Raw genomic sequence first — 14,258 nt, forward strand, 5'->3', positions numbered from 1 at the left:
ACCTAAATGTTCACACAGGAGCAGATTGTACTATACGAAGTCTGTGAGAAAAGTATCCGACCTTTATATTTTATGCAAAAAATATATGGATTTGATTCATATTTTTTTACGTCAGCCAAGCTTGAACCTTCGTGCGCATGCATGAGTTTTTTCACACCTGTCAGTTGCGTCATTCTCCTGTGGGCAGGCTTTGAGTGAGCACTGGTCCACCCCTCTCGTCGTTTTTTCATTGCGAGGAAATGGCGGAATGATTTGGGCTTTGTTCCATCAGAATTTTTTCAGAAACTGTTAGAGACAGGCAGCTGGAAACCATTCGGAAAATTCACATGGCTTTCGGTAAACATTTTATGGGCTTCACAGAGAATAAGGAGTGTTACTACCGCTTTAAGGACGGCCCACAATGGCGCACGGCAGGCTGAAATGACCATTTCATTTCTAAACGGATCGCTGTGTGGAGCCGGGACCATCGTGTGCAATTTCTCTGGTTATCACAAGAGCTGGACATCAGCCATTTTCCGGCAGATTTCACTTTTAACAAGAGATTTTGTCATGGAAAGCCGCGCGGAGGCTTCGCGCGTGTCACGACGGATTCGCTGATGGAGCGAGACAAAGAACACCTCCGTTTTGGAGTGTCAGAGGACAGGTTTGGACATGCCTACCTCGGCTTTCAGTGGCTTACCAGTCGAGTGAGTATAAGAGAAATTGTGGAGAGCTGGGCATGTCCCAACTTGTCCTCTAAAAAAATAAAATTGTCACCGAAAGCCATGTGAATTTTCCGAATGGTTTCCAGCTGCCTGTCTCTAACAGTTTCTGAAAAAATTCTGATGGAACAAAGCCCAAATCATTCCGCCATTTCCTCACAATGAAATAATGACGAGAGGGGTGGACCAGTGCTCACTCAAAGCCTGTCCACAGGCGAATGACGCAACCGACAGGCGTGAAAAAACTCACGCATGCGCACGAAGGTTCAAGCTTGGCTGATGTAAAAACATATGAATCAAACCCATATATTTTTTGCATAAAATAAAAAGGTCGGATACTTTTCTCACAGACCTCGTACATCTACCTAGTCTGTAGACTTGTTGTAAAACTAAATTATAGCCAGTAGGCTAAGCTATAAATATGGTTATTATATGTTAATATATGGTTATATGTATACATACACACACACACAGAAGTTGTCAAACTTCTCACCGCTGATTTCTGTGGAACTGGAGTGCAGCATCCTCAGGTAGATGGTGTAGTTTGTGATGAAGCCTTTTCGCTGGTCGACCGCCAGCTCGTTCCACTGGATCAAAATCCGTCGCGCCTCATGGACTAGTACCGATACGCTGGGGCCAGATGTAGGTTCTAGGACAGATGGAGGAAGAATCACATGAAAAAAACCCCCTCTTCATTCAATGTCATTATCATTGAATGGTGGCCAAGCGATTAGTGCACTTGTTTCCAGTGCCGAAGATTCTTGGTTCAAACCTCACCCCCGCCCATTCTCCATGTAATGTGGAGTTGGGTCAGGAAGGGCTCTTCCTGATGCCATTCCTGACGCTATAAACAAGGGCGAAGCCAAAGAGACTTACTTACTTTCTTGTTGGCAGTACACCAGGCCAGATGATGGCGCACTCACACCTCTGGTCGTTACAGCGTAGAGGGAGACGTTGTACCTCACTCCTTTTTTAAGCCCTGAAACCACATACAAAGGACAACCATGAAAGGAACAATTATCTGCTGTCATTTGTAAGTACTCACTCAAAGCAGGGGTGGTGGCCAAGTGGTTAATGCGCTTGGTTTCAGTGCAGAATGTTCCGGGTTCAAATCCCACCCCTGCCACATTTCTCCATTTAATCTGGAGTTGCGTCAGGAAGGGCATCCGGCGTAAAACCTGTGCCAATTCAACATGCAGATCCACCTTGGATTTGCTGTGGCAACCCGAGTGCAAACAAGGGAGCAGCCGAACGGACTTACTATTTGTAAGTACTCACTCAGACTGTGTTTATACATTTTCCTCAACAGACTGGGCTGTAACATGAGGACTATTTCATTTCTAAATACTGATGACAATGAAAGTACTTCACATAAGTAATACACCAAGTGCTCACATGAGGTCGCTGTTTGTTCTCATTTTCAATCATGTCAATTGTTTAAGACCAGGTTGAGTCAATACAAAGAGACCTGGGTCAACTGGCAACTGTCATGAAAGTTGGTGGGGTGGACCATGGGATCAGGTAAAGCCATTAAAATATGGTACAGACGCACACAATTATTTTCAGGTTCATCAACTTGTTAACAAATCATATGTATGTAAGGGGAGGTGATAGTCTAGTGGTTAAGGTATTGGGCTTGAGACCAGAAGATCCTTGGTTCAAACCCCCGCCTGACCAGAAAATCACTAAGGGCCCTTGGGCAAGGTCTTTAATGCCCTATTGCTCCCAGTGTGTAGTGAGCGCCTTGTATGGCAGCACCCTCACACCGGGGTGAATGTGAGGCATAATTGTAAAGCGCTTTGAGCATCTGATGCAGATGGATGCAGTCCATTTATGTGGGTAGAACCGAAATATGGGTGTGTTTGACATCTGTGTTTGAGATCCTGTTGGGCCGTGGTGGCCGTGGTTTTCTTTGTGAGAGGCCGAGTTCTGTGTCGGACCAATGTGTGGTGTTAAAAAATGATATAATCCACTTATGAACAATAAAAACATTATCCAAGCCTGAGTTTAGGAATGTTCAAGGTCATTGGATTGATGTAGCATGATGGGGTTGTTTTTGTATTAAATCATGAATTAAAAACAAACACATAATAAAAAGCCAAAGACAATAGCTTTGATTGGGGGGGGACTAAACGAAACCAAATTAATATTGTTAGTGAAAGTAATAAACAAAATAGTGTGTCTGAAGAATACACGAAGGCAATATTTTGCAAAACATATTTAAGAATGAAAATAATGATTACTGCTGAAAAGTATTCACAATTAACAAAAAAAAAAGAAGAATGAACAGGATAGTAGTTATTTAAAATAGAGGGAAATTGTTCCTTGTACACATTAGGATATTAGATATATACTATACGCAGTGCTGATATCTGATATGATATATATACTATACACACCTCTGCTGATATCTGACCCTTTAAGGTCACCACATAATTTATTAATTGCAAATAATTGGAAGCATTAATATTTCTTCATTATTACATATTTTGTCCTTTACATATTTTTCAGTAACATTATGATCAATCAATCAATCAATTTTTTTTTATATAGCGCCAAATCACAACAAACAGTTGCCCCAAGGCGCTTTATATTGTAAGGCAAGGCCATACAATAATGATGTAAAACCCCAACGGTCAAAACGACCCCCTGTGAGCAAGCACTTGGCTACAGTGGGAAGGAAAAACTCCCTTTTAACAGGAAGAAACCTCCAGCAGAACCAGGCTCAGGGAGGGGCAGTCTTCTGCTGGGACTGGTTGGGGCTGAGGGAGAGAACCAGGAAAAAGACATGCTGTGGAGGGGAGCAGAGATCGATCACTAATGATTAAATGCAGAGTGGTGCATACAGAGCAAAAAGAGAAAGAAACAGTGCATCATGGGAACCCCCCAGCAGTCTACGTCTATAGCAGCATAACTAAGGGATGGTTCAGGGTCACCTGATCCAGCCCTAACTATAAGCTTTAGCAAAAAGGAAAGTTTTAAGCCTAATCTTAAAAGTAGAGAGGGTGTCTGTCTCCCTGATCTGAATTGGGAGCTGGTTCCACAGGAGAGGAGCCTGAAAGCTGAAGGCTCTGCCTCCCATTCTACTCTTACAAACCCTAGGAACTACAAGTAAGCCTGCAGTCTGAGAGCGAAGCGCTCTATTGGGGTGATATGGTACTACGAGGTCCCTAAGATAAGATGGGACCTGATTATTCAAAACCTTATAAGTAAGAAGAAGAATTTTAAATTCTATTCTAGAATTAACAGGAAGCCAATGAAGAGAGGCCAATATGGGTGAGATATGCTCTCTCCTTCTAGTCCCCGTCAGCACTCTAGCTGCAGCATTTTGAATTAACTGAAGGCTTTTTAGGGAACTTTTAGGACAACCTGATAATAATGAATTACAATAGTCCAGCCTAGAGGAAATAAATGCATGAATTAGTTTTTCAGCATCACTCTGAGACAAGACCTTTCTGATTTTAGAGATATTGCGTAAATGCAAAAAAGCAGTCCTACATATTTGTTTAATATGCGCTTTGAATGACATATCCTGATCAAAAATGACTCCAAGATTTCTCACAGTATTACTAGAGGTCAGGGTAATGCCATCCACAGTAAGGATCTGGTTAGACACCATGTTTCTAAGATTTGTGGGGCCAAGTACAATAACTTCAGTTTTATCTGAGTTTAAAAGCAGGAAATTAGAGGTCATCCATGTCTTTATGTCTGTAAGACAATCCTGCAGTTTAGCTAATTGGTGTGTGTCGTCTGGCTTCATGGATAGATAAAGCTGGGTATCATCTGCGTAACAATGAAAATTTAAGCAATACCGTCTAATAATACTGCCTAAGGGAAGCATATATAAAGTGAATAAAATTGGTCCTAGCACAGAACCTTGTGGAACTCCATAATTAACTTTAGTCTGTGAAGAAGATTCCCCATTTACATGAACAAATTGTAATCTATTAGACAAATATGATTCAAACCACCGCAGCGCAGTGCCTTTAATACCTATGGTATGCTCTAATCTCTGTAATAAAATTTTATGGTCAACAGTATCAAAAGCAGCACTGAGGTCTAACAGAACAAGCACAGAGATGAGTCCACTGTCCGAGGCCATAAGAAGATCATTTGTAACCTTCACTAATGCTGTTTCTGTACTATGATGAATTCTAAAACCTGACTGAAACTCTTCAAATAGACCATTCCTCTGCAGATGATCAGTTAGCTGTTTTACAACTACCCTTTCAAGAATTTTTGAGAGAAAAGGAAGGTTGGAGATTGGCCTATAATTAGCTAAGATAGCTGGGTCAAGTGATGGCTTTTTAAGTAATGGTTTAATTACTGCCACCTTAAAAGCCTGTGGTACATAGCCAACTAACAAAGATAGATTGATCATATTTAAGATCGAAGCATTAAATAATGGTAGGGCTTCCTTGAGCAGCCTGGTAGGAATGGGGTCTAATAAACATGTTGATGGTTTGGATGAAGTAACTAATGAAAATAACTCAGACAGAACAATCGGAGAGAAAGAGTCTAACCAAATACCGGCATCACTGAAAGCAGCCAAAGATAACGATACGTCTTTGGGATGGTTATGAGTAATTTTTTCTCTAATAGTTAAAATTTTGTTAGCAAAGAAAGTCATGAACTCATTACTAGTTAAAGTTAATGGAATACTCAGCTCAATAGAGCTCTGACTCTTTGTCAGCCTGGCTACAGTGCTGAAAAGAAACCTGGGGTTGTTCTTATTTTCTTCAATTAGTGATGAGTAGAAAGATGTCCTAGCTTTACGGAGGGCTTTTTTATAGAGCAACAGACTCTTTTTCCAGGCTAAGTGAAGATCTTCTAAATTAGTGAGACGCCATTTCCTCTCCAACTTACGGGTTATCTGCTTTAAGCTACGAGTTTGAGAGTTATACCATGGAGTCAGACACTTCTGATTTAAAGCTCTCTTTTTCAGAGGAGCTACAGCATCCAAAGCTGTCTTCAATGAGGATGTAAAACTATTGACGAGATACTCTATCTCCCTTACAGAGTTTAGGTAGCTACTCTGCACTGTGTTGTTATATGGCATTAGAGAACATAAAGAAGGAATCATATCCTTAAACCTAGTTACAGCGCTTTCTGAAAGACTTCTAGTGTAATGAAACTTATTCCCTACTGCTGGGTAGTCCATCAGAGTAAATGTAAATGTTATTAAAAAATGATCAGACAGAAGGGAGTTTTCAGGGAATACTGTTAAGTCTTCTATTTCCATACCATAAGTCAGAACAAGATCTAAGATATGATTAAAGTGGTGGGTGGACTCATTTACTTTTTGAGCAAAGCCAATAGAGTCTAATAATAGATTAAATGCAGTGTTGAGGCTGTCATTCTCAGCATCTGTGTGGATGTTAAAATCGCCCACTATAATTATCTTATCTGAGCTAAGCACTAAGTCAGACAAAAGGTCTGAAAATTCACAGAGAAACTCACAGTAACGACCAGGTGGACGATAGATAATAACAAATAAAACTGGTTTTTGGGACTTCCAATTTGGATGGACAAGACTAAGAGACAAGCTTTCAAATGAATTAAAGCTCTGTCTGGGTTTTTGATTAATTAATAAGCTGGAATGGAAGATTGCTGCTAATCCACCGCCCCGGCCCGTGCTACGAGCATTCTGACAGTTAGTGTGACTCGGGGGTGTTGACTCATTTAAACTAACATATTCATCCTGCTGTAACCAGGTTTCTGTTAGGCAGAATAAATCAATATGTTGATCAATTATTATATCATTTACCAACAGGGACTTAGAAGAGAGAGACCTAATGTTTAATAGACCACATTTAACTGTTTTAGTCTGTGGTGCAGTTGAAGGTGCTATATTATTTTTTCTTTTTGAATTTTTATGCTTAAATAGACTTTTGCTGGTTATTGGTAGTCTGGGAGCAGGCACCGTCTCTACGGGGATGGGGTAATGAGGGGATGGCAGGGGGAGAGAAGCTGCAGAGAGGTGTGTAAGACTACAACTCTGCTTCCTGGTCCCAACCCTGGATAGTCACGGTTTGGAGGATTTAAGAAAATTAGCCAGATTTCTAGAAATGAGAGCTGCTCCATCCAAAGTGGGATGGATGCCGTCTCTCCTAACAAGACCAGGTTTTCCCCAGAAGCTTTGCCAATTATCTATGAAGCCCACCTCATTTTTTGGACACCACTCAGACAGCCAGCAATTCAAGGAGAACATGCGGCTAAACATGTCACTCCCGGTCTGATTGGGGAGGGGCCCAGAGAAAACTACAGAGTCCGACATTGTTTTTGCAAAGTTACACACCGATTTAATGTTAATTTTAGTGACCTCCGATTGGCGTAACCGGGTGTCATTACTGCCGACGTGAATTACAATCTTACCAAATTTACGCTTAGCCTTAACCAGCAGTTTCAAATTTCCTTCAATGTCGCCTGCTCTGGCCCCCGGAAGACAATTGACTATGGTTGCTGGTGTCGCTAACTTCACATTTCTCAAAACAGAGTCGCCAATAACCAGAGTTTGATCCTCGGCGGGTGTGTCGTCGAGTGGGGAAAAACGGTTAGAAATGTGAACGGGTTGGCGGTGTACACGGGGCTTCTGTTTAGGGCTACGCTTCCTCCTCACAGTCACCCAGTCAGCCTGCTTTCCCGGCTGCTCGGGATCTGCCAGGGGGTAACTAACGGCGGCTAAGCTACCTTGGTCCGCACCGACTACAGGGGCCTGGCTAGCTGTAGAATTTTCCACGGTGCGGAGCCGAGTCTCCAATTCGCCCAGCCTGGCCTCCAAAGCTACGAATAAGCTACACTTATTACAAGTACCATTACTGCTAAAGGAGGCCGAGGAATAACTAAACATTTCACACCCAGAGCAGAAAAGTGCGGGAGAGACAGGAGAAGCCGCCATGCTAAATCGGCTAAGAGCTAGTAGCTACGCTAAGCTAGCGGATTCCTAAAAACACGCAAAGTGAATAATGTGTAAATAATTTAGAGGTGATTCAGCAGAAGGAGTGCTTTAGTTAAGGCACGTAAAGATTACACTGGGAAACAAATCGTAATCTAGATAACTAGATCAATCTAACTGCGCAGATTAAACAGCTAACAGATACAGAAAAACACCGCTGTGCTCCGGAACAGGAAGTGATACAATACCGCAGTGAGAGCCAACCACCAGTAGAGGCAAGCAAGCAAAATAACAGATGAATGAATGATGATGATGATGATGATTATAATTATTATTATTTCCACTAACAACATTTATTTATTTATTTATTTTGTATATTTTTTTTTCTCCTCATTTCAGTGGGTTTTAGTTTAGATAATTGTATTTATTTGTAATTGTTGAATTTTCCAGGTTGATTCTGATCATGTGACCTAGTTAACCTGTGTGTCATGATACCAGGGGTATTATTTTGTTTGGTGTGTGTGTGTGTGTGTGTGTGTGTGTGTGTGTGTGTGTGTGTGTGTGTGTGTGTGTGTGTGTGTGTGTGTGTGTGTGTGTGTGTGTGTGTGTGTGTGTGTGGACAAGATAACTGTGGATTTCCTTCAAATCTGGTGGGACTATTACTTCAATAGATATCTAGAGATGTTTAGATTTTGGAGTTGTTTGGTCAAAGGTCAAGGAAAACATGGTCCATAAAACACCCTTTTTTGTACATCCTGGATGATCTACAACATATTGATCAGCAAAACATTGGTGATTGAGTGGTATGAATGACATCATAATGAAGTCACACAGATGATGAAGACATAGTCAAAACACCATTACAGAATATGTGTATTTCCTTGTACATTTATATTGTGGTGCGTAGAACACATGGGGTATGCATCAGCCGTCTGTAGCCTTTCATGTTAGTCATACAGTGCATCTTGAAAGTATTCATAGTGCTTCACTTTTCCCACATTTTTGTTATGTTACAGCCTTATCCTCAAATAAAATTATTCTTTCCTCAAAATTCTACACACAATACCCCATAATGACAGCGTGAAAAAAGTCTGAGATTTTTGCAGTTTTTTTTAAATAAAAAAACTAAGAAATGACATGTAAGTACTCCCCCTCTAGTTGCCACCTTATCGTGGTGGGGGAGTTTGTGTACCCGGATGATCCTAGAAGCTATGTTGTCGGGGGCTTTGTGCTCCCTGTAGGGTCTCCCAAATCAAATCAAATCAATTTTATTTATATAGCGCCAAATCACAACAAACAGTTACCCCAAGGCGCTTTATATTGTAAGGCAAGGCCATACAATAATTACGGAAAAACCCCAACGGTCAAAACGACCCCCTGTGAGCAAGCACTTGGCGACAGTGGGAAGGAAAAACTCCCTTTTAACAGGAAGAAACCTCCAGCAGAACCAGGCTCAGGGAGGGGCAGTCTTCTGCTGGGACTGGTTGGGGCTGAGGGAGAGAACCAGGAAAAAGACATGCTGTGGAGGGGAGCAGAGATCAATCACTAATGATTAAATGCAGAGTGGTGCATACAGAGCAAAAAGAGAAAGAAACACTCAGTGCATCATGGGAACCCCCCAGCAGTCTAAGTCTATAGCAGCATAACTAAGGGATGGTTCAGTGTCACCTGATCCAGCCCTAACTATAAGCTTTAGCAAAAAGGAATGTTTTAAGCCTGATCTTAAAAGTAGAGAGGGTGTCTGTCTCCCTGATCTGAATTGGGAGCTGGTTCCAGAGGAGAGGAGCCTGAAAGCTGAAGGCTCTGCCTCCCATTCTACTCTTACAAACCCTAGGAACTACAAGTAGGCCTGCAGTCTGAGAGCGAAGCGCTCTATTGGGGTGATATGGTACTATGAGGTCCCTAAGATAAGATGGGACCTGATTATTCAAAACCTTATAAGTAAGAAGAACAATTTTAAATTCTATTCTAGAATTAACAGGAAGCCAATGAAGAGAGGCCAATATGGGTGAGATATGCTCTTACCTTCTAGTCCCTGTCAGTACTCTAGCTGCAGCATTTTGAATTAACTGAAGGCTTTTCAGGGAACTTTTAGGACAACCTGATAATAATGAATTACAATAGTCCAGCCTAGAGGAAATAAATGCATGAATTAGTTTTTCAGCATCACTCTGAGACAAGACCTTTCTAATTTTAGAGATATTGCGCAAATGCAAGAAAGCAGTCCTACATATTTGTTTAATATGCGCATTGAATGACATATCCTGATCAAAAATGACTCCAAGATATCTCACAGTATTACTAGAGGTCAGGGTAATGCCATCCAGAGTAACGATCTGGTTAGACACCATGTTTCTAAGATTTGTGGGGCCAAGTACAATAACTTCAGTTTTATCTGAGTTTAAAAGCAGGAAATTAGAGGTCATCCATGTCTTTATGTCTGTAAGACAATCCTGCAGTTTAGCTAATTGGTGTGTGTCCTCTGGCTTCATGGATAGATAAAGCTGGGTATCATCTGCGTAACAATGAAAATTTAAGCAATGCTGTCTAATAATACTGCCTAAAGGAAACATGTATAAAGTGAATAAAATTGGTCCTAGCACAGAACCTTGTAGAAATCCATAATTAACCTTAGTCTGTGAAGAAGATTCCCCATTTACATGAACAAATTTTAATCTATTAGATAAATATGATTCAAACCACCGCAGCGCAGTGCCTTTAATACCTATGGCATGCTCTAATCTCTGTAATAAAATTTTATGGTCAACAGTATCAAAAGCAGCACTGAGGTCTAACAGAACAAGCACAGAGATGAGTCCACTGTCTGAGGCCATAAGAAGATCATTTGTAACCTTCACTAATGCTGTTTCTGTACTATGATGAATTCTAAACCCTGACTGAAACTCTTCAAATAGACCATTCCTTAGCTGTTTTACAACTACCCTTTCAAGAATTTTTGAGAGAAAAGGAAGGTTGGAGATTGGCCTATAATTAGCTAAGATAGCTGGGTCAAGTGATGGCTTTTTAAGTAATGGTTTAATTACTGCCACCTTAAAAGCCTGTGGTACATAGCCAACTAATAAAGATAGATTGATCATATTTAAGATCGAAGCATTAATTAATGGTAGGGCTTCCTTGAGCAGCCTGGTAGGAATGGGGTCTAATAGACATGTTGATGGTTTGGAGGAAGTAACTAACGAAAATAACTCAGACAGAACAATCGGAGAGAAAGAGTCTAACCAAATACCGGCGTCACTGAAAGCAGCCAAAGATAACGATATGTCTTTGGGATGGTTATGAGTAATTTTTTCTCTAATAGTTAAAATTTTATTAGCAAAGAAAGTCATGAAGTCATTACTAGTTAAAGTTAAAGGAATACTTGGCTCAGTAGAGCTCTGACTCTTTGTCAGCCTGGCTACAGTGCTGAAAGGGTTAGGGTTAGAAACCTGAGGTTGTTCTTATTTTCTTCAATTAGTGATGAGTAGTAAGATGTCCTAGCTTTACGGAGGGCTTTTTTATAGAGCAACAGTCTCTTTTTCCAGGCTAAGTGAAGATCTTCTAAATTAGTGAGACGCCATTTCCTCTCCAACTTACGGGTTATCTGCTTTAAGCTGCGAGTTTGTGAGTTATACCACGGAGTCAGGCACTTCTGATTTAAGGCTCTCTTTTTCAGAGGAGCTACAGCATCCAAAGTTGTGTTCAATGAGGATGTAAAACTATTGACAAGATACTCTATCCCACTCACAGAGTTTAGGTAGCTACAATGCTATGTAGAGAACATAAAGAAGGAATCATATCCTTAAACCTAGTTACAGCGCTTTCTGAAAGACTTCTAGTGTAATGAAACGTATTCCCCACTGCTGGGTAGTCCATCAGAGTAAATGTAAATGTTATTAAGAGATGATCAGATAGAAGGGAGTTTTCAGGGAATACTGTTAAGTCTTCAATTTCCATACCATAAGTCAGAACAAGATCTAAGATATGATTAAAGTGGTGGGTGGACTCATTTACATTTTGAGCAAAGCCAATTGAGTCTAATAATAGATTAAATGCAGTGTTGAGGCTGTCATTCTCAGCATCTGTGTGGATGTTAAAATCGCCCACTATAATTATCTTATCTGAGCTAAGCACTAAGTCAGACAAAAGATCTGAAAATTCACAGAGAAACTCACAGTAACGACCAGGTGGACGATAGATAACAACAAATAAAACTGGTTTTTGGGACTTCCAATTTGGATGGACAAGACTAAGAGTCATGCTTTCAAATGAATTAAAGCTCTGTCTTGGTTTTGGATTAATTAATAAGCTGGAATGGAAGATTGCTGCTAATCCTCCGCCTCGGCCCGTGCTACGAGCGTTCTGGCAGTTAGTGTGACTCGGGGGTGTTGACTCATTTAAACTAACATATTCATCCTGCTGTAACCAGGTTTCTGTAAGGCAGAATAAATCAATATGTTGATCAATTATTATATCATTTACTAACAGGGACTTAGAAGAGAGAGATCTAATGTTTAATAGACCACATTTAACTGTTTTAGTCTGTGGTGCAGTTGAAGGTGCTATAAGCACCCAAGGCAAACAGGTCCTAGGTGACGGGTCAGACTAAGGGCAGTTCAGAACCTCCATGACCAGTAAAAAATCAAGGACCGAGACATCGCCCGGTATGGCGGAGCTGGGGCCCCACCCTGGAGCCAGGCCTGGGGTTGGGGCTCGTGCGCGAGTGCCTGGTGGTCGGGCCTTAGCCCATGGGGCCCGGCCGGGCTCAGCCCGAAAGAGCGACGTGGGCCCGCCCTCCTGTGGGTTCACCACCTGCAGAGGGGGCCATGGGGGTCAGGTGCAGAGAGGATTGGGTGGCGGTTGAGGGCGGGTGGCCCGGTGGCCCGGTCCATGCTCAAAGCCCATGGCTGTTGGGACGTGGAATGTCACCTCGCTGGGGGGGAAGGAGCCTGAGCTTGTGCGGGAGGTTGAGAGATACCGACTAGAGATAGTCTGGCTCACCTCCACGCACAGCTTGGGCTCTGGTTCCCAAGTCCTGGAGAGGGGCTGGATGCTTCATTTTTCTGGCATTGCCCACGGGGAGAGGCGGAGAGCTGGGGTCGCATTGCTTATTGCTCCCCAGCTCAGTCGCCATATGTTGGAGTTCACTCTGGTGAACGAGAGGGTCGCGTCCCTATGCCTTCGGGTTGGGGACAGGTCTCTCACCGTTGTCTCGGCCAACGGGCCGAGCAGCAGTGCAGAGTACCCGACCTTCCTGGAGTCCCTGGGAGGTGTACTAGATAGCGCTCCGACTGGAGCCTCCATTGTTCTCCTGGGGAATTTCAATGCCCACGTGGGCAGCGACAGTGAGACCTGGAGGGGGGTTATCTGGAAGCACGGCCTCCCCGATCTGAACCCGAGTGGTGTTCAGTTGTTGGACTTCTGTGCTAGTCACAGTTTGTCCATCACAAACACCATGTTCGAGCACAAGGGTGTCCATAAGTGCACGTGGCACCAGGACACCCTGAGCCGGAGGTCGATGATCGACTTTGTAGTCGTATCATCTGACCTTCGGCCACGTGTCTCGGACACTCGAGTGAAGAGAGGGGCAGAGCTGTCGACCGATCACCACCTGGTGGTGAGTTGGATCCGCTGGGAGGGGAGGAAGCCGGTCAGACCTGGCAGGCCCAAACGTATCGTGAGGGTCTGCTGGGAACGACTGGCGGAACCCTCTGTCAGTGAGGTCTTCAACTCCCACCTCCGGGAGAGCTTCTCCCAGATCCCGGGGGAGGTTGGAGACATGGAGTCCGAGTGGACCATGTTCTCCACCTCCATTGTCGATGCGGCTGCTCGTAGCTGTGGTCGCAAGGTGTCTGGTGCCTGTCGCGGTGACAATCCCCGAACCCGGTGGTGGACACTGGAATTAAGGGATGCCATCAAGCTGAAGAAGGAGCCCTACTTATCTTTGTTGGTAGGTGGGACCCCAGAGGCAGCTGATAGGTACCGGCAGGCCAAGCGTGCCACAGCCCGTGCAGTCGCAGAGGCAAAAACTTGGGTCTGGGAGGAATTCGGGGAAGCCATGGAGGAGGACTATCGGTCGGCCTAAAAGAGATTCTGGCAAACCATCCGACGCCTCAGGGGGCGGAAGCAGCTCTCCACCAGCACTGTTTACGGTGCGGGTGGGGAGCTGTTGACCCTGACTGGGGATGTTGTCGGGCGGTGGAAGGAGTACTTCGAGGATCTCCTCAATCCCATCGTCACGTCTTCCGAAGAGGAAGCACAGACTGGGGACTCAGAGGCAGATTCATCCATTACCCAGACCAAAGTCACCGAGGTGGTTAGAAAGCTTCTCGGTGGCAAGGCTCCTGGGGTGGATGAAATCCGTCCTGAGTACCTTAAGTCTCTGGATGTTGTGGGACTGTCTTGGCTGACATGCCTCTGCAGCATCGCGTGGCAATCGGGGACAGTGGCTCTGGATTGGCAGACCGGGGTGGTGGTCCCTCTGTTTAAGAAGGGGGACCGGAGGGTGTGTTCCAACTATAGGGGATCACACTCCTGAGCCTCCCCGGTAAGGTCTATTCCAGAGTACTGGAGAGGAGAATTTGACCGATGGTCAAACCTCGGATTCAGGAGGAGCAGTGTGGTTTTCGTCCTGGTCACGGCACACTGGACCAGCTCTAAACGCT

General features: G+C 43.5%; 1 protein-coding gene across 1 annotated transcript in view; it reads right to left on the bottom strand.

Moving 5' to 3' along the window:
• LOC117518147 (interleukin-12 receptor subunit beta-2-like) overlaps nucleotides 1-14,258 on the bottom strand; it is a 97,479-nt gene that overhangs the window by 21,661 nt on the left and 61,560 nt on the right. Inside the window, 2 exon segments of the mRNA XM_034179207.1 lie at nucleotides 1,195-1,350; nucleotides 1,582-1,680. Of these exon segments, the coding sequence (XP_034035098.1) occupies nucleotides 1,195-1,350; nucleotides 1,582-1,680 (255 nt within the window).

The sequence above is a fragment of the Thalassophryne amazonica genome, chromosome 10 (genome assembly GCF_902500255.1).
Source record: "Thalassophryne amazonica chromosome 10, fThaAma1.1, whole genome shotgun sequence".
NCBI classification, from domain to species: Eukaryota; Metazoa; Chordata; class Actinopteri; order Batrachoidiformes; family Batrachoididae; genus Thalassophryne; species Thalassophryne amazonica.